This window comes from Astatotilapia calliptera, chromosome 23 (assembly GCF_964374335.1).
Source record: "Astatotilapia calliptera chromosome 23, fAstCal68.1, whole genome shotgun sequence".
Classification (NCBI taxonomy): domain Eukaryota; kingdom Metazoa; phylum Chordata; class Actinopteri; order Cichliformes; family Cichlidae; genus Astatotilapia; species Astatotilapia calliptera.
Genome location: NC_137443.1, coordinates 245,026 through 271,211, shown reverse-complemented (window position 1 = coordinate 271,211; position 26,186 = coordinate 245,026). Strand labels below are relative to the sequence as shown.

At 42.5% G+C, this 26,186-nt stretch overlaps 2 protein-coding genes across 3 annotated transcripts; one reads left to right on the top strand and one right to left on the bottom strand.

The window, feature by feature from the left end:
• Positions 1 to 1,075: 1,075 nt before the first annotated feature.
• mfn1b (mitofusin 1b) lies at positions 1,076 to 14,085 on the bottom strand. The gene is made up of 18 exons (XM_026159988.2): positions 13,910 to 14,085; positions 13,325 to 13,482; positions 13,076 to 13,211; positions 12,254 to 12,416; positions 11,138 to 11,262; positions 10,948 to 11,056; positions 8,842 to 8,949; positions 8,580 to 8,733; positions 8,277 to 8,344; positions 6,732 to 6,853; positions 6,351 to 6,477; positions 5,040 to 5,144; positions 4,558 to 4,660; positions 3,735 to 3,961; positions 3,484 to 3,654; positions 2,591 to 2,787; positions 2,215 to 2,349; positions 1,076 to 1,990 (listed from the first exon to the last, which is right to left on the bottom strand). Exons 2-18 carry the CDS (start codon positions 13,470 to 13,472, stop codon positions 1,921 to 1,923), a joined length of 2,268 nt encoding a protein of 755 aa, XP_026015773.2. The 5' UTR covers positions 13,473 to 13,482; positions 13,910 to 14,085; the 3' UTR covers positions 1,076 to 1,920.
• A 6,217-nt stretch (positions 14,086 to 20,302) lies between these two features.
• On the top strand, positions 20,303 to 25,806 carry plaat1 (phospholipase A and acyltransferase 1). Of its 2 annotated transcripts, none has more exons than XM_026159334.2 (5): positions 20,303 to 20,600; positions 21,604 to 21,653; positions 21,967 to 22,105; positions 24,759 to 25,027; positions 25,616 to 25,806. In XM_026159334.2, exons 2-5 carry the CDS (start codon positions 21,627 to 21,629, stop codon positions 25,715 to 25,717), a joined length of 537 nt encoding a protein of 178 aa, XP_026015119.2. In that variant the 5' UTR covers positions 20,303 to 20,600; positions 21,604 to 21,626; the 3' UTR covers positions 25,718 to 25,806. The 2 variants fall into 2 exon arrangements, with proteins under 2 accessions (XP_026015119.2, XP_026015117.2); XM_026159332.2 differs by having other exon boundaries at positions 20,588 to 20,870.
• Positions 25,807 to 26,186: the final 380 nt, after the last annotated feature.

The window sequence follows — 26,186 nt, the reverse complement described above, 5'->3', positions numbered from 1 at the left end:
TATCATTCATTCACAACAAGTCAGCAATTTAATGTAATGCAAATCAGTTTAACTAATGCAATAGTTATCAGCTTCTTCTAATTCAGGAGAATAATGCAAACTAAAACTACATAATAATTCACAATCTTTAATTAGGGGTATAACATGGCATAAAATAATATCATAATTTTACACCGCCCATATAACTGTGAAACACATCTACACACAAAGTCAGTCAGTGAGGTAGTTTGAGCTCAAAATGCTCTTTTTAACTATTATGTAAAGCACATACGAGTCATTTGATCGTTATTTACTTAGAAGTTAAAACAACGCGCAGGTGCCTTCGTCAGGAGTTGCTGTGGAGACTCGTAGCAAATGTCTTGCTAACAAGTGAATCAAGTCATCAAGCTATAAACCACTAATATAAAATGAGTCTGTATTCTTAGGGAACTGCAAACATACTCGGAGAACCTCCGTCCTTAAAAGAAAAACGAAATCCTGCACAGTTCCTATGCCAAGCTGGTTTTTGTTTTGCTTTTATGGCTCTAGTCACACCAAACCAGCCTCCTAATTCAGTGACAGATTACAAGTAGTTGTGGTAACCAAATTGCTGGTTGGAAGCAATGTGTATCCTAATAACCGCACTGCATTCACTCTCAGATTTGCTAAGGCTTGCAAATATTTGCTAATTCCCAAATGCGGCCGATTGCCAAAGCATATCCGAGTCACTCTGTGCAACATGTCTGCAGTGTCTCAGTACAACAGCGGACTCCACTAAACTGGCTGTTTTCTGGTTATGCTCCTACATAAACCTCGGGTGCAGCAACTACATCACTATCAGTGGAGGAATTCCTCTTTCAAATTGATGTAGGTCTGGCTGGAGATTTCTGTGCATGTAGACAGCCACAGGTTGGGCTTTTGATTTTTGCTGTTCATTTTACAGTCAGTAGTCATTATCAGCAGCAGACGGCATGTTATTGTCGACTTCACGCCATTCAATCGTAAACTAGCAGCAGAGTGACTCTAATTTATTGCAATATTGAACACATTTGACCTTTTTTCTGTAAGTGTCCAAAAAGAAACACACAAAATCTCGTTTTAGATCGTTGCAGTTTTAATGCAATTTGGAAAATCTACACATACTTCAGGACACATTTGAGGAAAAAAAGTTTACAAAGTGCACACTGGTGTAGTCATCATCGGGTAATGGGTATAAATAAAATAGGGTATTATAAAATATATATATGAATATTTTGAAAGCTTTTGTTCTATACAGTTTGAAGTATTAGAAAATAGCTGACAAGGCTTCAGCTTTTCAATCGTACTCAAACGATTGAGTGAATTTACTGAGCTTCCTGTAACTGTGAAAATGTTTTCTTTCATTATTAAATTAATTTGTTTTTCACACAATGTAGATGTGACCAAACAGATGCACGTACAGTCGTACTGATTTGCTCCATAGAGGTTACTGAAATATTCACAGTCAGAAGCACATTAGTGTCCAAATACAGCACCCGACCGGTGGTGTGCACGCCGACCAGGATAACCGTGACCCGTGGAGCATATCTGCACCACAGGATTCAGGTGTGTTCACTGCTTTTAGAAGAGCCTGACATACAGCAGACCCTGTTGTGTCTGGGCCTTTGCACGTCTCTCTGCTAATCATGAAGAATCGTCTTTTTTTTTTTTTTTTTTTTAGATTAACAGTCAAATCTACAAAATCACAAAAAGAAGGGAAAAAATTACAAGTGGCTATTCAGATTGAAAACTGTTCCCGGGGTACCAACACAATTATAAATGAATAATTGAGAAGCTGATTATCAAAACATCGGCGCATAAACCTCGGCTGTAGTTTGCGCGATCTTGCAGTGACGTGGCACCGAACTGAGGAATGACTGACTCCGTGAGAGCTGAACTGTGGAGCGATGAAGAACAGGATCTTCACTGCTCAGGCTGCAAATACTGCTTGGTGAACTCCTCCAGCTGTTTCTCCAGGTCAGTGGCTTTATGTCTGCACACATCGTGTATAAAGAGAAATACTTGACTTATTACCTTCTTGGGTTGAGATAACATTTTGTGATATCTGTCATGTAGAACTCAACTACACGTTTCCAATTACTGTTATCATTCATTTGATCTGAGACGTTAACGTTCCCCACACTGGTTCCTGATAAATTCCCAGACAGACACTTTACTTTTCCCGTTATTCCCGATAAGAGAGGGAGCTGGACTGACCGCAGGCTCTTGGAGCGGCTCTGGATGCTCTCCAGCTGATCGATCTTTGCTGTCAGTTGACGGATTTCTGCCTCCAGCTCTTTCTGCGTCTGGTCCACCTGCTGACAGAGCCTAGCAAAGGTGGTTGCCATCTCCCTGGTAACACAGAGGGCACAGTGTGGCACTGCTTATTTATTTAGCTCTGTTACAGAGGGCGGGGCTGAGCTGTGTAGGTTTAAATTAGGAAAGGAGGCAGGAGGAGGGAAGCAAAAACCATGAGGCTATAACCTGTTCATGCACACAGAAGAGCAAGTGGCAGAAATGATTTTTAGATGGTTCACAGTGCACACCGTCAGCTCACTGGATAGACAGATGATATGAAAGGCAGCACACTTACTGTTGGACTTGTTTGCTACAGTTTGCACTCGTGAGGCTGACCATGAGCTGCATTTTATCGGATGCATAGTCCACAAACTGCCGCTTCAGAGCACGCTCCTTTGCCTTCGTGGTCCAAGTGAGTCTCTCGTATAGGTACAGCAGGCCATAGAGAGAGGCTGACAGGGCGATCAGCCTCCAGCCAACGGTTCTCCACACCTGAGAGAGAGTAGGCAGGTGAAGCATGCTTATTTTGCTGTTTCAGTGGTGGAAGCTTAGATTAAACATGTCGAGTTCAGCACCATGTATTTGCAAATACTACTCTTCTCTCTATAGGTTTACAAAGACGGTCGTCTAAACAATCCTTTTGAGCTACAATGGAACAAATATCAACCATTTTTAACAGGAAAATGTTAAACAGGCTAAAATGCACATCACAAAGTTGGGAGTACATGGTACATGTTAGTTCAGTGGTGGCAAACATAAGGCCTGAATTTCGTTGGACACACAGTTTTGGACATTTAGCTGAACTTTACATTACTTTTGATTTCTGAATACTGGAACGCCCTGGTCCATAACAAAGCTCAGGGAGTGCAACAAATAAAAACTCAATGTCAAGACAGTTTCTTACAGTTAAATATGTCCAGAGTTCATATTGTTCGACTGTCCACTATTAACTGAGAGGTTAAAATGAGACCTGGGTTCTCGGGCTCCTTTTATTAAAACAGGTTCAAACATCTTTGACAGTGAAACCAGTGCTGTGGTTAAGAGCAGCTTCTTCTATTTCTTTCTTCTTTTTATTGTAAATCACTTTTGTTTGAAATGTGCTAGATAAAAAAATGGACTTACTGTCTTCCTTACTCACACACCATATTTCATATGTTGGAATTAAAAACGACCTCAGACACAACATACCACTCCTCCAACGACCAGTACGCCCATTGAAGTGCGGGAATTGAGGGAAGCGATGGCTACTATCAGGTCCTCCTGGGTCATGAGGGCTGTCTGCTGGTTGGGCACTGCCACGGTCGTGGGGGGCGCAGAGGAGGAGGGTGTTTGGGTCTGAGGCAGTGCTGGGCGAGGTGTCTAAGGAATGACAAGCAGAGTTTTTCAGAATAGGATGTGAAAAAGTCTCATTACAATAATAATTCTTGATTGGTGCGCACCTGAAAGTTCTGGTCCACCAGTCTAAGAGCTCTCTCTGCATTGGCAGATCCCAGAAAGCGGTGGACTAACGCTTTCCAGCCCAGCGAAAACTTAAACTCAATGTCTTCCTGGAAGTCGCTGCAAAGTGTGGCGCAGTTTAGGTCGTAACTCATGTCAAACTTCCTGCTGTTCATCAGCATGGACACCTGGCTCTGGGTTGAAGAGGGAAGCAGAGGGAGCATGCTCTCTGGAAAGGGAGAATCCCAGCATAAAATGAAGAGAAGGCATATTTGGACACTAAGTGGGCAGCCCTTCAAAATGAGGACATTCACATTTGGACACATTTGGAGCTGGTATAATTTTAGGGACCTGCTGGGCTCAAAGTTAAGAACCAAATATGACACGTTTGTGTTGCACTTTTCCTTACAAGGAAAAAGAGAAACCGATTTATAGAACAGCTCCGGAAGTCTTTTTATCAGAGGGCACATTAACACCTTTACAACATCACTGTCACCGAGCACAGCTTGCATGCGTGCATGACAGTGACGCATTTGTCGCATAATGGGGCATGGAATGACGGCATTCAGCGAGGAGGGTAAATATAGCAGTGATCAGGGTGTAGCAGACATCAGCCTGAAGGCAAAAAGGTTCTGACCAAGTTTAGCAATGCTGCGAATGAGTGACGGAGCGAAAAAATGCTGCCCTGAAGCCATTTTCTAATAAAAAAGATCCATTTCTTAAGAGATGAAACCATTTTCAGAAATTGCGTTAACGACTTCAGCTTTTATATTGCAACATTGCAAAGGAGCTCTTATTCATTAACATCCGTGTTACGTGAATTACCTATCATGTATTCCTGGGTGGACTGAACAGAGGCGTTGACAGCATTGGAGCAGCGGAAAGCCAAATTCTTGCCCATCCCCTCCTCCACGTGACCCAGCAGCTCCTGCCAACAGCAACAGGGGTCAGAGGTCAGATGGAAAAAAGGATCTTTGCACGCATGGCACTGTCACAGTGTTTATGCAGACTTTGCATCTGTTATTCCACTAAAACTGAAACTGGAACACTGTAGTGCTAAAGCTAGCAGATGCTAAATGCTTTCAGAGGCCTGTCAGATAAAGTTAAACTAAATGTGTGTAGTACACAGTGTAGCAGAGAGAAACTTCAGCAAGTAGTATGTACAGGCAGTTTATCTGCTTGGTGACTCAATGTGTAGCAGACAACTTTAATGAGCATCGATTGTTGACCCTTACAGCCGGCTAAGCAGAACATCATTTTATTGGCTTTTATTTCGTCTGAGGTGTTTTTATGCTGCCTTTACTTACAGACTTGTACATTTTGAGGACCTGAGGTGAGGGGTGGAAGTCACAGTGGAACTCATCAACAATTAAATGAAGGCGACAGATCTCCTCCCCCATGGCGGTGGAAACCTGGATAAAACGCAACATGGGAGCTCAAGTTGATCTAGTCAGTGACACACAATGGAGCTTCCTCTGGTTTCTGTCCAGGCATCAAGAAGTTTTTCCAATTTCAATATCAGCGAAATAAAGAAGAAAAAAAAACCAATTACAGTTTTATTTTTGCATATAGAGGTAATTAAGTTACTTTCATTTAAAGGAGAAAGGAAACAGACAAAAGCTCTGTTAATCAGCTTGTCACCTGCTGACTCTGAGAAAGTGATCCATGCGTTTATTTCATCCAGGCTTGACGACTGTAATAGTCTTTATTTCGGTACCAGCCAGGCTCTGCTCTTCAGCTAGTTCAGGATGCTGCAGTCCGACTCCTGACAGGCGCTCGTAAACATGACCATATCTCTCCAGGCTCGTTTACACTGGCTTCCAGTGCATTGTAGAATTGATGTTATTGCTTGTTTTTAAGTCTCTAAATGGAATAGCTCTGTCATACCTCTCTGACCTTTTAACTAAAAATACTGCAAACAGATCTCTCAGGTCAGCTGATAAGTTGCTTCTGATTGTCCCTAGCAGCAGGCTACACACTGAGCAGACTTTGGATCAGTCTGCCTCTTCAGATTAGGATCTCTCCAACACTTGACATTTTTAAAGCCTGTCTCAAAACACATTTTTACTCTCTAGCTTTTACTCATGACTGAGTGTTTTATTCTCTGTGCGTGTTTGTTCTACTTGTTACTTTTGTTACTATGTACAGCACTTTGGTCAACATGTGTGGTTTTTAAATGTTGCTTACAAATTGATTGATTGATTGATTGATATAATATTTGCTATTTGCTGACCTACTGGCATTTATAACATCTGATAAATTTATCAGCTGATCTAAAGAAGAGACAGGTGAAACACCCTTCAATCAGGTGTTGATTATGCATAATTTGGCCACCAGAGGGCACCCTGCCATCTGCTGTTGGCAACGTGTTTGCTAATAAAAGCAGACAGCGTGACCAAGTTCATAAATAAACGAGAAATCTGTTTTATAAGCAGAAAAAAACCTCTTAGCTGATATATAGTAATATCTGGCTCCTTAAAAACTATGATGAGATGAAACACCTAAGTGATCAGCAGATAATTAGCACTGCATGTGTTGGTGTAATCACAAAGTAAATATCTGAGGTTGGAGATCCTTCAGGGTAGAAAAAAATCAATTTCTCCTTTTGTCAGTGTTACCTTGGACTCCACGTCCTCACTGATCGCCTTGATCTTCTTTTTAATTTCATCGACTAGCAGGTTGAGTTGATTCTTGACAAACTCCAGCCGATCCATCTGATACTCTCTGTCCTCCAGTGCCGCCACTCTGAAGACCCCCACCCCCCAAACAGGAAATGCTGTCACACATGCAAACTAGCAGGTAAATAACTTGACAGTAAAACGTTGATTAGACCTGCACAGCAGAAAGAAGCAAAACAAAAAACAAAAAACAAAAAAAACACATGTTGACAACTCAAATGATCACATAATTTTTCAGCATGCTGATGTTTTATCTCTAGAAACCCTTCAGCTGGAGGAAGATCAGACATTATAAGTAAAGAAAACGTAGTGGGCGCTCACCTCTTCTCCGCGGCCTCGATGTGGATGGCATCCATTATGCTCTTGACTTGTTCTGTGATCTGCTTGGCCCTGATAGTGTGCTGCTCAAACTTTGTTTTCACTGCTGACTGCGAGATACACTCCTGCGAGGCCATAACACACAAGTTACTGTGACATTTACTGTGGCTGCTGCTGGACGCCGTGCGGGAACTTGCACGCCACCAGGGACGAATGTAGGACAAGATAAACACCTGCTACGTTTGACTTAAAAGAAGAAGAAAAGAAATGGAAACACAGGTGTGGAAACGACAGCAGCAGAGTGCGTATCTTGTGTCACGCAGCCCACATTTGGTCACAGTAGTGTGTTGGTGATCTCACAACAAAATTAAGAAATAAAAATCAACATATTAAGTGAATTTAAACACAAACGCAACAGAATGAAGGAGGAAGTGCAACATAGATAAGCAGGAATTTATGTCATGTTGGGATTTAAAGTAGCTGTTCTTCATTTTAAGTTAAGTAAAGAGTATCGCGATGACTTACTGGAAACAGATTCCTGACCCTGACAGAAGCAGCTCTCTAACGATATAGTAAATCTACGTCATCAGAACTGTGCTTTCTTTGTTTTTCTCACAGAGCACTTTTTGTTTCCCCTTTCCCAGCTGTATGATGATTTGTCTGATATGCTCTCTTCCAAACAATTCCTCCTTTATTGGGCTATTTCAGGTGTAAAGGAGGAGGAGAAGTGTATGCTAACTTGCTAACTGCCTACTTTAACATTTTCCTATGTTGGATGTAATCTGATGTTCCAGCATCCATCACTAACAACCCCAACAGCCAGACCAAGCTGCCAGTGAAGCCAAATGTCTCTTATTCTATGTGCTTTTATTCCCAGGATCTATACAGTAAAATATAACAAAAAACAAAATACCACAATAAGATGCAAAATTAAAAAAAATAAATAAAAAAAGCAGCAATAGAAAACTCAATGAAAAAAATGTGGAATAAAACAAACGGCTGCCCTCACCTAAGTGAATCTAGATTTCAGCAATGAAGACGCAGGTTGATGTAAAAAAGGCGCAGCGAGTGGACGGCTCTGCGGGAGTCAAAGTCTGAGCAGCTGGCTGCTTCTGTCAGCTGTTACTGCTCGAGGGAAGACTCACGCCGACTCTTGGTTTTTTTTTTTAAACATCGAAACACACAGACTACTACTACTTTGAGCTGGCAAAGGAACATCTGAAGATTTCTTATTTATTCCACAAATGTTAGCAGACTTATGCAACAAGCTAAGTTCTGCTTCTTGTAGAGCAGCCACTCTTTTCTTCTCCTGCTCACAATGAATGAGGAAACAATCTCAGTTAGCTTAGCGGTGAGTTCCCTTCTTTCTTCAGCGGTAATTTCTGACGATGCGCTAACTGCAGCTCTCAGCAGGCATCCATGCAACCTAACGTTTCTTTGAATCCTATATTTGTAACGACTGAAACATCCATCCAACACTCAGTTTGTTAGTAAACATTGGAATATACGCTTCAATGTATTCGTTTTCCTAAACGCACACAAACACACCTCAAACCTCCTTTCAAAGCACTGAAACTCCTTCAGTCTCTCCTGGAAGCCCTCAGCAAGAGCGCCACCTGTTGGACAATTTAATCACATTAGAAAGATCATAAAGTTCTGAACATGACTGCAAAAATGCACGCGTACAATACTTTGACTCACATCGGATGTAAACATCTAAACCTCTAATTTAATATTCATTCATAGTTCTGCTTTATATTGATATCAAGGCTTCTGCGTAACACTGGTGAACACACGTGTATGAAATCTGGGTAGTACACTTTGTTAGTCCGACCTTCCCTGTATCCTCACCTGTTTCAGGCATGCCTTGTGCACGCTGCATACGGGAATTGAGCACCTCCTTTGCAGAGACAAAGAAAATGTGGTTGGGTGCCTTATCACTGTCCAAAACTTTGAGCTCATCCACCAAGAAGTTCACACAACGGTCTGTGTGCTGCTTCCTCACCTGAAAAAGAAGACACGCCACCTTCACGTATGAGGTTTTTTACATTATTTATTCTCAAAGTAACAATCTCTTCATTGGAGGCTGATGACACAGCAATCCCATACTCACGTCCTCCATGTATTCTGGTTCATTTGCTGAGGCGTCCCAGCGATTGTTGAGGATGAAGATGTTCGGCTTTGAAAGACGCTCATTCACTTTGTGGAAAAAGTGCTTTTCCTAGAAGCAAAGAAGTTAAAGGACAGTCTGAGTAGTGCAGAACAGTAAAGACAGGAAGTCATTTCTTTCTTTCCAAAACAAAGCTCCTGCTTGATTTGACAGGGTGCAGACTGCAGGGGTAAAAGTCCTCACGGTTTGCACACTTATGCAGAAATGGTAGCTTTATGTTTGCTACTCAGCCATCAAAGTTATTTACATAAATCCTCGATTTATATCTACAGAAAAGCCCAGAGTGGAATGCAAGTCTGCTTTGCCTTTAAGAACTGCAGCTGCGCTAAAGATCTCTGTGACTGGCTGTGTTTAGCTTCACGCTGCATGAATGTGCAGACAGAAAGAAGAGTGGGGTCTGTTTGTGGTCAGGCATAAACACTGGCTGGTTGCACTCTTATCAGCTCAGCATAGAGAACATCCACACGGCCCCTCTGGCTCTCACAGAACTGGAAACTTGGAGTCAAACTGCTGTGCCACCATCCACTTATTTTTTTAATTTTTTTGCCTGTCCCATTTGGTTCTTTAGCCGTCAGAATTGTTGTCTGAAGACCAACAAGGATACCCAATGGATTTACTTTGCCCAATGGATCATCACGGCCTTGCCGTATTGGTCCATTTGATCGACCTTTGTTGTTATTATTATATTTTATTTTCAGTTGTTACAGACGGGACAGACATGACTGAGGGATAGGAAAGGGAGAAAGAAAGATGAAGGAAAAGAAAAACAGAAGGGAAGCGGGACAGTGAGAAAGGGCACTTAAAAAGAGAAAGAAGAAAAAAAAATCTCCTGGATCACCTGTTGAGAGAAAAAAGAGAAAACAAGCAAAAAACAAAGCAACATACTAAACAACACCATCACGTTAATCTAGCCAAGTGTAAACAGCAGTAAATACTAAATATTGAATGTTGTTGTGCAGCAAGCAGGACAGACAGTGCACAATGTGCTTGGAAATAGCAGCCAATAGAGGTGTAGTTTGTGTCTATGAACAGTGAACACCTGCGTGCACACCTATGTGGATCAGCGCGCTTGTATTCAAAAGGTTTCCCCCATGTAACGGTCTGCTAGAGGATGTAGAGGGCCATAGCCCCGTCTCCCAGGGCATGAAGCAGGCATGGAAGAGATCCAGGCCCCAGACATCCAGAGGCCCCAGAGTGCGAGAGTCCAAGGAGGACCACTGGAGTGTGGGAAGAGCTGAGGAGAGCCCCAGATGAGGGGTCACCCAGTAGCCACGGAGCAGAAGCCAGAGGGGGCTGCAGTAGCGTGCCCGCCGGCTCTGCCGGCAGCCAGCTGTGCCAGAATGAGGGCCCCCTTTGCCCCGGAAGAGACCTGACCGACCAACAGGCACCAGGCCCCGCCAAGTAGTCACCGGGAGTGAACTGGTACATACCTGAGCGCCCAGCCCCGGACACCAAGAACCACCAACGCACCGACCCCTGAGGGCATCAGTTACCAGCAGGGAGTGTGGTGAGGGGAGATAGGTCTTTGGAGGACACCATCAACTTAAATGAAAACTTAGAGGCTTATAGAGCAATGACGGGTGACAACGGGCCGACGGACACAGCGACCCTATCATCTAATAGCTATCAATATATGCATTAATATACGTTTAAACAAGTAACTGACAAAGAAAGAGCAGATAAAAGATCAGTAACCAACAAGCCTAATAATGGTTTTAATAATGGTTTTGATGACTGACACAAGCATATAGGCAATCTGAAAAAAGCTGACTAGACAGATCAGATAAGATGACAGGTGCTGGCAATACGATGACAAAATTCAGAGCTGAATTACAAGCGGGAACAATGAGGGAATTTCTTTGATCAATCCTTAAGTGAGTGGCGCTCACCCATGGAGCTGTTTCGATGATTTAAAACGTTATCCGGCCTTTTCCCCAGCTCGGGTTATTCCCTATCTACGCATGAAAGTACTGCTGCAACTAATTATTGAAACAGAGTGACACCAGGACAGCAGCCAAACATGAGTTTGATGTGTGTGAGACACTTTACCGTGTTCATGAGTGTAGACTCCGAGTTTGCCACCAGCACAAAAACATCAGCATCCAGGCAAAACTTGTCTATCCAGCTGTCCAGCTCTAACGTGACGTCTGTTCCGGGGCTGGAAGTCAGAAGGGAGGTCAAATACACCAAATGTACGAGATAGGTGGACTTTTCAGATGCGAAGATCTGATCCTGTTACCTGTCTACAAGCACCAGGTCATCTCGCAGCAGAGCACATTTTGTCTTTGGCCAGAAGACACGTACTAGGCAGCCGGCATCCAGGCTTTCATCCATGAGAAGCGCGTGAGCCAGCTGGTTCACGGTCTGCAGACAGGGAGGAAATCCACTGATCTTAGGAATATTTACACAAAAAGTTTATAGTAATGCAAATGAAAATTATAGCACATTTTGCAGCCACCAAAATGTGTTAAAAACCACCGAAGGGTGCTGAATTGTCCCAAGAATCCATCAGAGTGTGAGAGAGTGTGTTAACAAAGCACCTTAGGTCTGTATGACTGGAAGAAAAGTGGCTTGTAGTGAAAAGTGCTTTGAGTGCTTGATTCGAGTAGAAGCGCATTATTTATAAATATGAGTAAATTTACCACTTGGAAACCCACCTAGCTTTAATCACTTGAGTTATAACACGTAAAAACACCGGACTGATTATTAGGAAGGTGAGACGAAGCCGCTCAGCTCCACACAGTAAACAAGACTGTAGGGTCTCCTTTAAATTTCAGACACCTGACACTGCAGTAAACAGCCTGCCTTCATGTCACATGTTCTTACATGGCTACAAGTTCAGCCTTTGCCCAGTTCAATTTGCATTCAACTGACTATTTACGTGGCTGTAGCTCACGAGGTAGAGCAAGCCATCGACTACCTGAAAGGTTTGTGGTTCAATCCCTGGCTGCTCCACTCTGCATGCTTGCAGACACATCGGAGTATGAATGTGTGTGAAGTTAGACAGAAAGCACTTACACAAAAATAAGTGCTGGTGTGAAAGCGCCATATAAGAACCAGTCCATTTAGCTACTCAAGTGCTACATTTATCTGCAACTGTGAAAAACTTCAGTCCCATTATTACTGGTGTTTTAATAGCAAACCACAACCAACAAGAATAAGAATGTATAGTATGATAGAAAGAGCGGCAAGCAGTGTGAGCAGATGCTCTGATTAACGACCACGGTGGCATTCTGGTGCGTGTGTTCACGTAAACTTTGTCCTCGGTTTCTCTGGAGGGGATCAGCTGCACATAATTACTAGACAGAGCTCGCAAACTTCCAAAAACATTCTGCTGCCTCTGAATTAAACTTACCTTGACACTCTTCTTTTCATCTGAGCCGTCTGTCTTGAGGTAGGCCTTATCGTCATCGGTGCCCTCCACACTCAAGAAGCAGTTGGTGGTGTGGCCAATACCACTTGGCAGCACTCGATCCCTCAGCATGGCATTAATCACTGTGCTTTTACCATTACTGGTCCTGAGATCAACAAACAGATTCTTTACTTACTTATTTAACCTTTATTCACACAGGCGGTCCCACTGACACTCGAGGTCTCATTTGCAAGTGAGACCTGTTGTTGCTCAGTGTGCTCATAATTTTAAAAACTCATAAAGAAATGAAAGTGTTACGTACAAAGTTCCTGTTATTTTCAGCTAGTCCAGCTGCTGTATGGTGCAATTTATTGCCATCTGACTGAATTACTTTAATATAGGACATGCTTGTTTTGCTGTAACACATTAGTTTCACGGTCAGGTAACTACTCGAGGCACGTGACTCATAGTTAAAGAAAATGAAAGTAAAGACACACCTATCCACACAACAGGGAAAAGAGTGCTTTACATTCCCACGACCGAGAGCGTCACAAAAAAAAAACCCACTCTGGAAAATACCATTTAAGAATAGCACCGCTTTTGGTAGAGCATGTATAAAGCATCATGGTTATTATAGTTCAATGAAAGTAAACATAAAAAGTAAAACTGGATGTGAAAACACCTCATTACACCGTTTATATTGTAATACCTGTTCTGATCTTCTTAAATCTCACAAACACATAACTGAAGTAAACCGATAACAAAAACTTTTTATTAATAAAATGTCATTAAATAAAAATAAATCTGGTCAACAGGTAGACTAACCTGCCAAAAAAGGCCACTTTCATGTGCCTGCGTGCCAGCACCTCCTTGATGACAGCCAGTTTGTCTCTATATGCCTTAATCTGCTCCTTCTGATCCTGAGTTGCGATGTTCTCCAAAACTTTATTCCCGCTGATGTCTGTCAGCACAAAAACACAGCATGAAGAAAAGCAAGTGCTGTGCGCCTCCTGCACCAACACTCCTGATTGACAAGAAGTCGGTGTTAGAAGCTCCCAGGCAAACTTCTCTCACCTTCCACAAACTCTGAAGTCTCCTTCACGTAGTGGAGTAGCTGCTCGAACACATCGCTTATCGTCTTCTTGGCCACAACAAAGTGCTTGAGAGGGGAAAACTCGCCCCGGGCCGAGTCTGTCCGTCTGAGTGGAGGCGCCGCAGCCATGCTGGTCAATCTGAAACCGGAGGCGTCAGCAAGGACAAACACACTCGTATCAGCGGGCACGAACAACACCGCAAACACAGTTTGGATCGAGCCGAAACACTTCTGTTGATCTTAATATTACAGTTACATAACTCAAGTATCAAAGTATCAAACTGCAGTGGATGGAAGATGGATTGTTTATTAAAAGTGTTTTTAGCAAAGTTATCGAACAAGAGTTAGCAGTGACGCCGTGCATCTTCCTACACATTGCTACACACGGTGTTCAGATAGGTAGCTGTACACACATATGTCCGGCTTTTCTTGGTTAGTTATTAGCAGCTGTAACACTTGAAAATCTCTCACGGTGAGTGCTGTCCTGGAGGCTAACCGATTAAGCTAGGTCATGTTACAGGCAGCCGTAAGCTAGCATTAGCCCCGGCGCTACTTTTTTTCCTCACCGCTGTCCAAAGAGAGCCCGCGTCCTCTTCTCATAACACAAATAATATAGATCCGGGTGGACAATGCAGAGATCTCCTTTGCTTACTGGAAGATTGATTGCTGTCAGACTGGCCCGTGTGTTCACTGTAATGTCACAGCGCCAAGTTAGTTAGAGGAAGAAGTATGCTTCCGAAACAACTTTTCAAAATAAAATGCAGCTTTGACAGAAACACTAGAAAGTAGGGCTGGGTATCTCACTGATTTCAAGAATCGATTTGATTCCGATTCACAAGGTCCCGAATCGATTCGATCCACGATTCGATTCAATTCGATTCGATTTAAATCTGGGAAATTTTGCCTCAGACAGTCAGAAATATTATAATTCAGATCAGTACATTTACATATTTTTCTATCTATAAAAAGGAAGCTGACACTTTCCAGACTTTATCAAAGGTGTGAGCATCACAGCAGATGCCTTTGTGTCAAAGTAGCTGAAGATAAAACACAGAAAAACACGAAGGTGATTTTCCTGGCCTGGGATTTTATAAAAATATTCTGCAGTACATCAAAAACAAAAGAAAACCATTAATCAACATATGAACATTACCTCTGAAGTTAAACAGCGGCCGACAGTGCTGTAAACAACAGTAGACTTGTGCGTAACAAGCAAGCGAATAATGCAGAAAACAGATTTTTAGACGGGAAACTGTTGTTGAAGTATACTGAGAGAGAGAGAAAGAAAGAGAGATGTGCATGAAGTGTGGTGGAAGCAAAACAGCAAAAGTCAGAGGGAATTCATGACGATGTTTTTATGAAGCGTAGTTTGGATCTTCTTTTGCTGCTGGTTCGGTCAATAATGTTTGGAGAGAGATAAAACTAACAGCTTTAGAATCACCGCAAAAGGGCGTAAACACAAAGCGCAGACCCGCCGAAACTTCGCAATCAGCGAGCTGTCGGCTTTCAGCCCCGACTGTGTCCGTGCCGTCATGTGAGAGAAAGGCAACATCTCACTGATTCTGATCCATCGGCGGGTCCGAGCTTTGTGTTTACATCTTTGTGCAGAATCTGTGTTCCTGCTCTCATTTACTGTTTTAGCTGTTTGGGGGTTCTTGAAATTTTGTGAGGTTTAGAATCAGAATCAGAATCAGAATCAGAATACTTTATTGATCCCTGGGGGAAATTATTTTTTGTTACAGTGCTCCATTTTAAACCAACATTAAGACAAGACAGACAATACGCTAACTAAGAATAGTACAATATATACATATATATACATACATACATACATACATACATAAGTCACTTATAAATAAATATTTGGAAAAGAAACATGTGTAGCTGTAGCAGCAAACAGTGTGTTAAGTGGATGCGTTGTACAGGGAGATGGCCACAGGCAGGAATGATTTCCTGTGTCGTTCAGTGGTGCTTTTCGGTAATCTCAGTCTCTCACTGAACGAGCTCCTGTGACTGACCAACATGTCATGGAGTGGGTGGGAGGTGTTATCCAACATTGTCTTTATCTTGGACAGCATCCGCCTCTCCGACACCACCTTGAGGGAGTCCAGCTCCATCCCCACAACATTGCTGGCCTTACGGATCAGTTTATTAAGTCTGTTGGCATCTGCGACCCTCAGCCTGCTCCCCCAGCATGCAACAGCATAGAGGATCGCACTGGCCACCACAGACTCATAGAAAATCCTCAGCATTTTCTGGCAGATGTTGAAGGACCTCAGTCGCCTCAAAAAATAGAGACGACTCTGGCCCTTCCTGTAAAGTGCTGTGGTGTTTTTAGCCCAGTCCAGTTTATTGTCAATGTGTACTCCAAGGTATTTATAGTCCTCCACAATGTCAACACTGACCCCCTGGATTGAAACAGGGGTCAAGTGTTTCCTGGTCTTCCTGAAGTCCACGATCAGTTCCTTGGTCTTTGCCACGTTGAGCTGCAGATGATTCTGCTCACACCACGTGACAAAGGAGTCGACCACAGCCCGGTACTCTGTCTCATCATCCCTGCTGATGCATCCAACCACCGCAGAGTCATCAGAAAACTTCTGAAGATGGCAGGTCTCTGTGCAGTGGCTGAAGTCTGTGGTGTAGAGGGTGAAGAGGAAGGGGGAGAGGACAGTCCCCTGTGGTGCCCCTGTGTTGCTAATCACCTTGTCAGACACACACTGTGGGAGACGTACATATTGTGGTCTTCCTGTCAGGTAATCAACAATCCAGGACACCAGAGAAGCATCCACCTGCATCGCTGCTAACTTATCACCCAGGAGGGTCGGCCTGATGGTGTTGAAAGCACTGGAAAAGTCAAAAAACATGACCCTCACAGTGCTCGCCGGCTGGTCCAGATGGGTGTAGACACGATTGAGCAGGTAGATGATGGCGTCCTCTGTTCCGAGACGAGGCTGATAAGCGAACTGAAGGGGATCCAGATGTGGTCTTACTATGGGTCGCAGCTGGTCCAGGATGAGCCTTTCCAGGGTCTTCATGATGTGGGAGGTCAGTGCCACGGGCCTGTAATCCTGGGGGCCACTGGGACGAGGCGTCTTTGGTACAGGGACGAGGCATGATGTCTTCCACATCACCGGGACCCTCTGCAGACTCAGACTCAGCATAAACAGTTTATGAAAGACTCCACACAGCTGGGGGGCACAGGCCTTGAGGACAAGGGGACTCACTCCGTCTGGTCCAGCAGACTTGCCTGAGTGAAGTCTCCTCATTTGCATCTCAACCTGGTATTGAGTGAAGGTGATGGGTGGGGGAGGGGTGTCAGGAATCTCACAGGAGGCAACATGTGAACCTGAGATTCTAGCGTTTCGGGCAAAATAAATTAATATTAAAAAAATCGATTCAGGATTTTAATGAATCGATATCACGTTATCCAAGCCAGAATCGATTTTAATCGATAAATCGCTTATCAAAACCCACCCCTACTAGAAAGTACAGTACTGTAAATGTGACCGCTGCTAACTGATGTCGCTTTAGTTTAATTGCTGTTAAACTATGCGTGTTTTACTGTTTTACCGCTGCCATTGTTTTTAGAACTTAAACGTGTCACCCTTGAGAAACAATATCGACTCTATATATTTTTTCTCTTTGAAACCGCTTTAGCGGCCAATTGTCCTGACCGTTCTTTTATTTTCAAACTTTAAGTGTCTAGACTTCCTGTTCTTCCATTTGACGCAGCCCCCGCCAGCGTCAGCTCCAGTCTCAGGACAGGGGGCGGAGATAAGTGACGAAACGGTTGTCCGGAAACAGCCAATCAATGAGCAAAGAATGTGTCCGACCCGGAGCTCTCCTTTACTGTAAACGCCTGTCCAGGATATACGATTTAAAAAACAGACTCTCTGCACATGTTTCTGCAAAAAACGTCTAAGAATTTAGTGAAAGTGAAGTGAAAGTAAAACAAACAAAAAAAAAAACACCCAGTGAAACTGAAAAAAATAAGCACCATACCCGGTAAACCTGTTATTAAAACCAAATTAAACTAAAATCAAATTTAAAACGAAACCAAAGGTAAAAACCTTTGAAAAATGAAAATACGACAGCAACTCAACCCAGGTTGATGTTTGTGCCCTATCCCAGTTTGATAGAGGTTACACACCATTTTTAGAATACATACAGTGCTGTGAACAAGTATTTGCCCTTTCTGTTTTCTTTTTCTTCTGTGTGTGTCTATTTGTCACACTTTCAGATCTTTTTCAGATTATCAAACAAATTTTAGCATTAGACAAAGATAACCAGAGTAAATACAAAATGCACTTTTTAGATCATGATCAAGAGTGGGGAAAAAAGCTATCCACGCTTGGCTCTATGTGAAAAAGGTCATTTGAAACCTAATAACTGGTTGTGCCAGTCTTGGCAGCAAGACCTATAATCAAGCAATCATTCTGGTAATTGGCAATGAGTCTTTCACATCAGTGTGGAGAAATTTTTGCCTACCTTCTTTGCAGAACATTTTTAAATCAGCCAAATTCAGGGAACGAACGGGGCGGACATACTTTGTCTGGATTTTCTGGTAGAAAGCAGAATTCATGGTTTCATCACTTACTGGAAGTTGTCCAAGTCCTGAAGCAGTAAAGCACCACCAGACCATCACACTACCACCACCATGTTTGATTGTTAGTATGATGTTCCTTTATGGAAAAGCTTCAGCTTTTGTCTCATCAGTCCACAGAATAGTTTCCTAAAACTCTTGAGGATCATCAAGATGTTTTTTTGGCAAATTTTGGCAGTCAAGCCTTTATGTTCCTTTTGGTCAGCAGTGGTTTCCTCTTTAGAGCTCTCTTGTGGATGCCATTTTTCCAGTCTCTTTCTTATTGTTGAATCATGAAATCTGACCTTAACTAGGGCAATTGAGGCCTGCAGGTCTTTAGATGTTCTGGGTTCTTTTGTGACCTTTTGAATAAGTCGTTACTGTCCTCTTGCAATTTTGGTCGGGAAGGTTCGTCACTATCCCAGGTTTTCTCACTGTTGTTCACTGGAGTCTTTAGAAAAGCTGTAGAAATGACCTTAACCCTTCCAGACTGATAGATGTCAATGACTTTGTTTCTCATCTGTTGAGTTTCTTTAGACCATGGCATGATGTGCTGATTTTTGAGGTCTTCTTGCCAGCTTCACTTTGTCAGACAGGTTCTGTTTTATTGATTTTTTGATTCATTATATCTGGCAGTAATCAGGCCTGAGTGTGAATAGTGACATTAAATTCAGCTTTCCAAAGAAACACACAAAAAAGTGGTTAATCACAGTTAATTTACGATGTACAAAAGTAAGAGTTAACGACTTTTTTACAGCACTGTATACAGCCAAACTGGTAATCTCAGCAGCAGTTTGGTTACTAAAGTAAAGATTCAAGAGCTTTATTGTCAATACAGTAGTATACACAGTATACAGTGTACCGCAATGCTGTTTCACCCTAAGCCCCCCATGGTGCATTTATACATATATAAAGGATATATCTCCAAGAGATATAAAACTAGGAATTACAAATAAATAATAAAATTAAGGGATAAAAAGGTACTAATTACTAACTATACAATTCTATACAATACTATAATGGTAACTGTAAAATATTAACTGTACGATAAACAAAGATAAACAAAGACAGGACAGAGACAAAGTGGAATGTGCAGTAGGTATTGAATACCAGTTTCAAGTTATTGTCAGGATATTAACGAGACAAGACAAAGACGTGCAAAATGTGCAAATATAATATAATTTCGGTGTGTGTTCAGAACTCTGTGACTGAGTGTGCAAAGCATACTGTTCCCAGGACCAGTTCGTAGTGGATTTGTGGTAGTATTTGTTGTTTTTGAGTCTTTTGATGATTATTGCAAGGTGTTTGTAGAGGTGTATGTTTATATCAGTCCTTTTGTGGTAGTGAGTTGAGGGCCCTGCCTGCTTGGGGGAAGAAGCTCTTGCAGTGTCTGGTCGTTACAGTTTTAATGCTGCGAAACCGTCTGCCAGATGGAAGGAGGGAGAACAGTGCATGTGAGGGGTGGAAAGTGTCCTTCCCTATGCTGTTCGCACGTCGAATGATGTGTCTGTCAGAGAGTTGGGAGATGGATGTGAGAGGGCCTCCAATGATCCTCTCTGCTGTCCTCACGATCCGCTGCGGAGACTTCTTTTCAGCGAGGGTGCAGTTCCCGTACCAGATGATGATGTAGCAGCAGAGGACGCTCTCAATGGTTCCCCGGTAAAATAATGTGAGGATAAGAGGAGGGAGACTGGCCTTCTTCAGTTTCTTAATGATAACGACTGTGTTTAGACTGTTCCCCCCATTCCATGTAAGGCCACCTGGGTTGGCTGGAAGACTGTTTACTTAGCCTGGCAGGATGAAGGACACTGTCTCAGCTGAACTCTGGACACGCACACACATACACTGATATGCACACACTGATCCCCCCTCCCTTTCCAAACGCCTTCGATGCTTGTGCCGAGGAAGATGGCAGTCGACTGGACCAGCGCAGACATGCTGCAGGACCGGATGCGCTGTCTACACCGGCTCTCTCTCACCCTTTACCCGCCCCTGTTGCTTGTCTTGTGTTTCTATGGTGTATTGATAGTCATGTGCTTTTTGTGCTGAGGTGTTTTTTCTGTTATCAAACTGTTCTCCCACTAGGAGCTCAGTCTGAGTGGAGTTTTTTTTCTCCTCCTCTTACCTCATGTTATGTATTTTCGTTGTTTTTTTCCTATCAGCCTACCTCTCTGACATGTTTCCCCAATGTGATGTTTGTGTAAAGTTGGTCAGAAGGTTCCTTTGTAAGTGCGCATGCGCCATTAGCGTGCTGCCTGCTGTAACCCTAATTTCCTTCGGGATTAATAAAGTATTCTGATTCTGATTCTAAGAAAGTGAAGACGTTGTTGGGCTTTCCTCATGATGGTGGTTGTGTTCAGGTTCCAGGAGAGGTCAGCTGATATGTGCACACCCAGGAACTTCACACTGATGACCATCTCAACAGCAGATCCGTTGATGTGCAGTGGGGTGTGGGCCATTGAGCTCTTCCTGAAGTTAACAACCATCTCTTAAGTCTTCTGAACATTTAGAGACAGGTTGTTATTCTGACACCAGTCCACCAGGTGTTGTACCTAAACTCCACGATGTAAGATATTTTGTGCATCTGTCAGTTTCCAGGAACAGTGATCAGACAGAGTTAATCTGAAACCAGCTATATATCTGCAAACAGCTCCTTCTGAATGGGACAAAAGCAGGTAGGAAATGCCTGTGTGTGCGTGTTTATATGTGTGTGTCACTTTGACAGCTGGGACAAACTGCTATCAGTCAGCACAGCGGACAGTGAAATACCTCCACCAGGACCTCCAGCCTCTCGTTTTGCTTTGAGATATTCAAAATCTGCTCATCCTCTCAGGAACTCGTGTTCGAACCTCTTTTTTTCTCTTCTCTTGAATTTCTTTATGGTTTTGTGTGAATTTATGATGGGGAATTAAAATGGTGAGGAAGAAAAAGCTGCTGGTGTTTGAGTAAGTACTACTCTTGGACGCCTTTTCTCTTTAAAATGTTTGCTCAGTGTTGCCTATTTGGTCTGTAACCTCGATTTAGTTATTACAATATACTTCTGTCACATGACTTTATACATGTATGTTTCTGTATTTGTGGCAGCTCTCAGATGCTGATGCGGTTTTGATTTGGTGAATAATGTATGGACACTTATTTTCAATGTGTCTTGGGCACCATACATTAATAATGAGATGGATATAGCAGCTGCTCGCCCAGGCAGATATTGATTTCATGCCATCCAAGTGAAATTTTATTCAACATTAAACTCTGACCTTGGGAAATATTCACACTGTAATCATTATCATCCAGGAAAGAAAAATAAGAGAGAGAGGGAATTAAAGACATGAAATGACAGGTGAAATATTTTTTTCCTGTGTGAAATAACCTGTGCTCAAACTATTTTCTGTCAGCTTCCCTTTTGTGCTGCTGCTATTGTGGCAGCACAGGTGAAACAAGAGCTCATGTGCGTATTGTCTGTGCGAGCTGGTGTGTATTGTGCGTGCGTGTATGTATGGGTGACCTTTACATTGTGTTTTATCTAGCATTTTCTTGCTCTGGGAATTTTGTTATTTTCCCTTTCGAATCTTATCAGACTAGGAAAGGAAAGTGAAATTTCTCCATCTCTTGGTGTAAAAGCAGTTTGTATTTATCAGCTGAATTGAAAGGATTTTCTCTCTGTTCTTCCTCTCTTCTTAGAATTTGTGGAAGCATGATGTGGGATGGATAAACAACTACAAAACTCTAATGTAAGTTTGCTGGATAATGTGCATTAGCCATGTGTGTTTTGGGGATTGAATGACAGCAGAGAGGGATACACATATGAGTGAGCGGTCACTCTAGCAGCAGTTTTTCCTTATCAGTAATAATTATATAATCTGTAATCATGTAGCAGCGATAAGATTTCTCAAATCTAGTGAGAAAGACTTCACATTTTGCAAGTGTGTTACAGATTTCACATTCTCTAAAATGACAAATATTCTATCAACTAAATATTTCTGTTATTTTTGTTATTTAAATGTCCTTTTAAGCATGTATGTCTCTCTGTGGCTCTCTGTGTAGATGGCCTCTAATGATCTGGACCTTCCTGCCCTCTCTGGTGACCCCCAGCCTGGTGACCTCATTGAGATTTTCAGACCAGCCTATCAGCATTGGGCTCTCTACCTGGGAGATGGTTACATCATCAACTTAACTCCTGTTGGTCAGTAAAAGAGTTTCTAACGTAAAACTTGCGGCTATCCTCACAAATCTGACATAAACCTGTCATGTTTTAGACTGAGGTTAAAAGGCTCACATTACAAACTACATCCTGATGCTTAATTAAATTAGAGAATAGTTCTCTCTTGGCTCTTGACGGAGGCGGTCGCATTCTTCTCCCTCTCCCTTATCTTTCCTGCTTGGCTTCTCATGTCTTTTGTATAGTCTCGCTTTCTAACCCTCAAAGAGTTTCTCAGTCTTCTTCTCTAAAACCGAAAGAATTATGGATTTGATCAACTGGTCCCGTAGCGGAATTGACACCTTCCTGGGCTTGGGAGAGCCCGATTGTCCTGCGGAGACATTTGCTGCCGGATACTCGATGGTCGGTTGCATCGTTTGTCTGGCGACACTCTCGATGGAGGACAATGAACGACATCTACCAATTCAGAACCATGATAACAGCGTTCTGGCTGACTGGAGCTGGCTCAGACCTGGCTTATCGAAGTACAAGAAGCGGCTACAGCTGTTCAAAATCCCACAAGGCTGGCCGACGTGATAGACGATGGGCAGGGCTGTGAGTACTCAGACTGTGTTTTGAACTCAATATGGATACGATCTTGGAGAAGAACAACGGGAATTGAGAGAATTGGTGACCAGTGACGGACATTAGACCAATTGTAAAATTGGATGCAGTTGTTCTCACTAAACCTAAACATTCACCATCTTCACTCATACGGCCATCCCACTGGCACCAGCTGAAGGCCTGCCAAGGTTGAAGCTGACTGGAACAACAACCTTCCTTCAAGGCCATCCGCGCTGATCGAAGATTGTTGACTTTTGCATAACCGGGTGAAGGGACACTTTCTCTCGGTTGAACATGGAAAACGCACACACACGCATGTACACTGACACAGACCTACACTCACCCCCCACCCCCTCCGAACGCCTTCGAAGCTCATGTCTTTATGTTGTGAGATGTGATGATTTATGTGCTGAGGTGTTTTTTTCTGTTCTCAAACTGATCTTCCTGTTGGAGCTCAGTCTGGGGGGAGTTATTTTTTCTCCTCGTCTTTCCTCATGTTGTGCATTTTCCATTGTTATACCTCTCTGACCTGTCTTCCCCATGTGATGTTTGTCTAATGTATGTATGGTCGGAGGGTAAGATGGCGCTGGCAAAGGTCGGCAGCCTTAACCCAATTTCCTTCGGGGTCAACCTTCAGGATCAATAAAGTTTTATTGAATTGAATTGAATTGAATTCAAATTAATTTTAGCTTTGTTTATTTCACTAAGGTCTGGGCACTTCATAACTCCTGAGATGTCGTTTATCAAATAATTGAAGGAAGAGTGAAAGGAGGTTAAAAATGAATACAATACAACTTTGTTGACCTGTTAAACTGAAATACCCACTCTGACGCCACTGTGCAGTGACTAGTAACATGTAACATGTAAACAAATTCAGGTATGAAAATACTGATAAATCACTGATTTGTGCATGAAATGTTTGTATCCATAAATCATGCACACATTTTTGTGTATGCACTGTTAGTAAGTGAGGGCCATTGTTCCAGATGCAGCTTTGCAAGCCTAAACTCTCCTGTCGTGCTCATTTTTAGAGAAAAGAGGCTTTATCTTGGCAAACTATTCATACTGGTTCAGTATTTTTCTAGCTGTCATGAATTTTAACATTCAACATGCAGACTGAAGCCTTTAGTCTGAGATGTAGCTCTTGGGTCATCGTGGGGCTATGATGTGCACTCCTGGGAATATTGTAGGATCGTGTTTACACACGTCTGAATGCTCCAGGCCAGCAAACTGCAGAAACTTTATAGAGGTGCTCACACTTTTTGATGATTATGTGCATTTTCCAGGGAAAGAGAGAGGATGTTCTTACTTTTTCACAAATACACCCAGAGTCCTGTAAAAATGTCCTTTTTCATAGTGAACTGCATTCACTGTGAAACGGGCTGGGATAACATATCACAATTTTCACCCCCTTATAACCAAAACTTGTTTTTACCCTTTTTTGACAAGCGTGTGGCCCCTGTTATCTGCAGATGTTGGCATCCCCTCCCCCTGTTTCATACTTGAAAACGTCCCCATTTCTATCCGGTCTTTTAGTCTGATGGCATTAGCTGTTTCTGGGTCCAAACTCCGCTTCAGGTCCCAAAGTCAAATGAACACTGCGGTATAACTCAGCGTTACAAACTGTCTAAATTCTTTCATCTTAATAAAATGATCAGCTGCTTTACCAGGTGTAACAATTCAGTTTAACATCCAGGCATCCATGAAAACAGAAGTTATGAAATTTAACTGAGTTTGAAGTTAGCAGGAGGTTAGCTCGCTAGTTTCCACCTAAACATGATAGAGTATGTTCTGACTGAGAGATTTAAAAAAAAATGAAAACGTACAGCTCAGTTGTTCTCTTGACTGAAGTTTGGTCCATTTACAGCATCCTGTGATTGCATTTGTCTCTAAACATCGGGAACCCTCACGTTAACTTTTATCGAGTGGAAAAAAGGTTAGCATTCATTCTCCAGCTTCATTGTGCTAATGTGTTAATATCTGGTCTTTAAGTCTGGCGTCATTAGCCTTAGCCTACAGAAGAGTCTTTCTTCTCTTCCCTTTGACAATTTAAATCATCTCTCCTTTCCCACAGATGAGAGCCAGGCAGCCGCCATGTCCAGTGTGAAGTCTGTCTTCAGCAGGAAGGCAGTGGTACGCATGCAGCTACTGAAGGAGGTAGTGGGAAGTGATTCCTACCGTGTCAACAACAAGTATGACCACAACCACACACCCCTCCCTGTCTGTGAAATCATCCAGCGGGCACAAGTCCTCATTGGCCAGGAGGTCTCTTATGACTTGCTGGGGAGCAACTGCGAGCACTTCGTTACCCTTCTTCGTTACGGGGAGGGGGTGTCTGAGCAGGTCTCTCACTGTTTGTTCTGCTTCTGTCACTAAAAGCGACTAATAAATCCAAAACATTGTCCCTGTCATAGTCTCACATTGTCAGACATTTAAAAACATTGACCAAAGTGGCAAATCAGAGTGAACCTTAACATCAGAGATTTATCCATCCTAGGGCTCTACTATACCACTAAAATGAAAACATGATACTTTGTCCCAAAATATAATTTATAATTCTATTTTTCACCCACATATAATCTTATAATTGCTTTAATTATGACCATGTTCTGTATTGAAAACAACGACATCCAAATCTACTTTAAAGCTATGTTTAAGAGCCAAATACATCCTGCCAAAGCCTTAATCTTTACACAACAAATCAGCTTTGAATTAAATAATCAGCTCAAAAGAGTTTACGGGAAAAAAAGGTTTACTGTAAATGAATGTGTTGTTGCCTGCTTCCTCTTATAAGTTAGGCAAATCTGAGTTACAGACTAATGAGTTAGTCTTGTTAAGTTTGGAATCATGCTGTATTGTAAATATGCAATAAAATCAATCAGCCTCTGCTGCTCCTATTCTAACGCCTGCCCCTCCTTCTTGTCTCCACAGGCTTCACGAGCCATTGGGGCCATCAGTTTGGTGACGGCAGCAGCCAGTGCCTTCTCTGTCCTGGGACTGATCAACACACGGTCCAGAAACAGGCCTTTCTGACAGCTGTAGTCTTCACTAAAGTGTTTTCCCTAAATTCATTTGGCTGTGATAAAAAATAACAAAATAAACATTGATAAAGATTTAAAAAATGATGTTATGTTTATTAACAAACCCCATATACCATTACAATATGGCCGCAGTTGTTTGTTGATCCAGTCTTTGTTGTAGGCAGGAGTTGTGAATTATTTGACCAAATTTTTTTTTAACCCATGGAGCATTAATCATAGTTTGATGGGGTTAGGTTGGTGAATCTAAATTGCCTGTAGGTGTGAATAGTTGTCTGTCTCTTTGCGACAGATGGGTGACCTGTCCAGGGTGTACCCCGCCCTATAGCAGCTGGGATTAGGTCCTAAAGAGATGGATGGACAGAAATGTATCATCACCTTTGTAACTGAAAAACTATAAGCACGCTGGACACCAGTATAGGCCATAGTAAATACTGTGGATCCCTGTTTTCTGTAATTTCAGC

Excerpts from the sequence above, each read along its gene's own strand:
- plaat1 (XM_026159334.2), top strand. The coding sequence starts at position 21,627 with ATGGATAAACAACTACAAAACTCTAAT. Across the intron at positions 21,654-21,966 it reads AACAACTACAAAACTCTAAT|ATGGCCTCTAATGATCTGGA; the intron begins GTAAGTTTGCTG and ends CTCTCTGTGTAG. Across the intron at positions 25,028-25,615 it reads GGGAGGGGGTGTCTGAGCAG|GCTTCACGAGCCATTGGGGC; the intron begins GTCTCTCACTGT and ends TTGTCTCCACAG.
- mfn1b (XM_026159988.2), bottom strand. The coding sequence starts at position 13,472 with ATGGCTGCGGCGCCTCCACTCAGACGGACAGACTCGGCCCGGGGCGAG. Across the intron at positions 8,950-10,947 it reads AGTCTACACTCATGAACACG|GAAAAGCACTTTTTCCACAA; the intron begins GTAAAGTGTCTC and ends CTTTGCTTCTAG. Across the intron at positions 6,854-8,276 it reads GCTTTGAAAGGAGGTTTGAG|GAGTGTATCTCGCAGTCAGC; the intron begins GTGTGTTTGTGT and ends ATGGCCTCGCAG.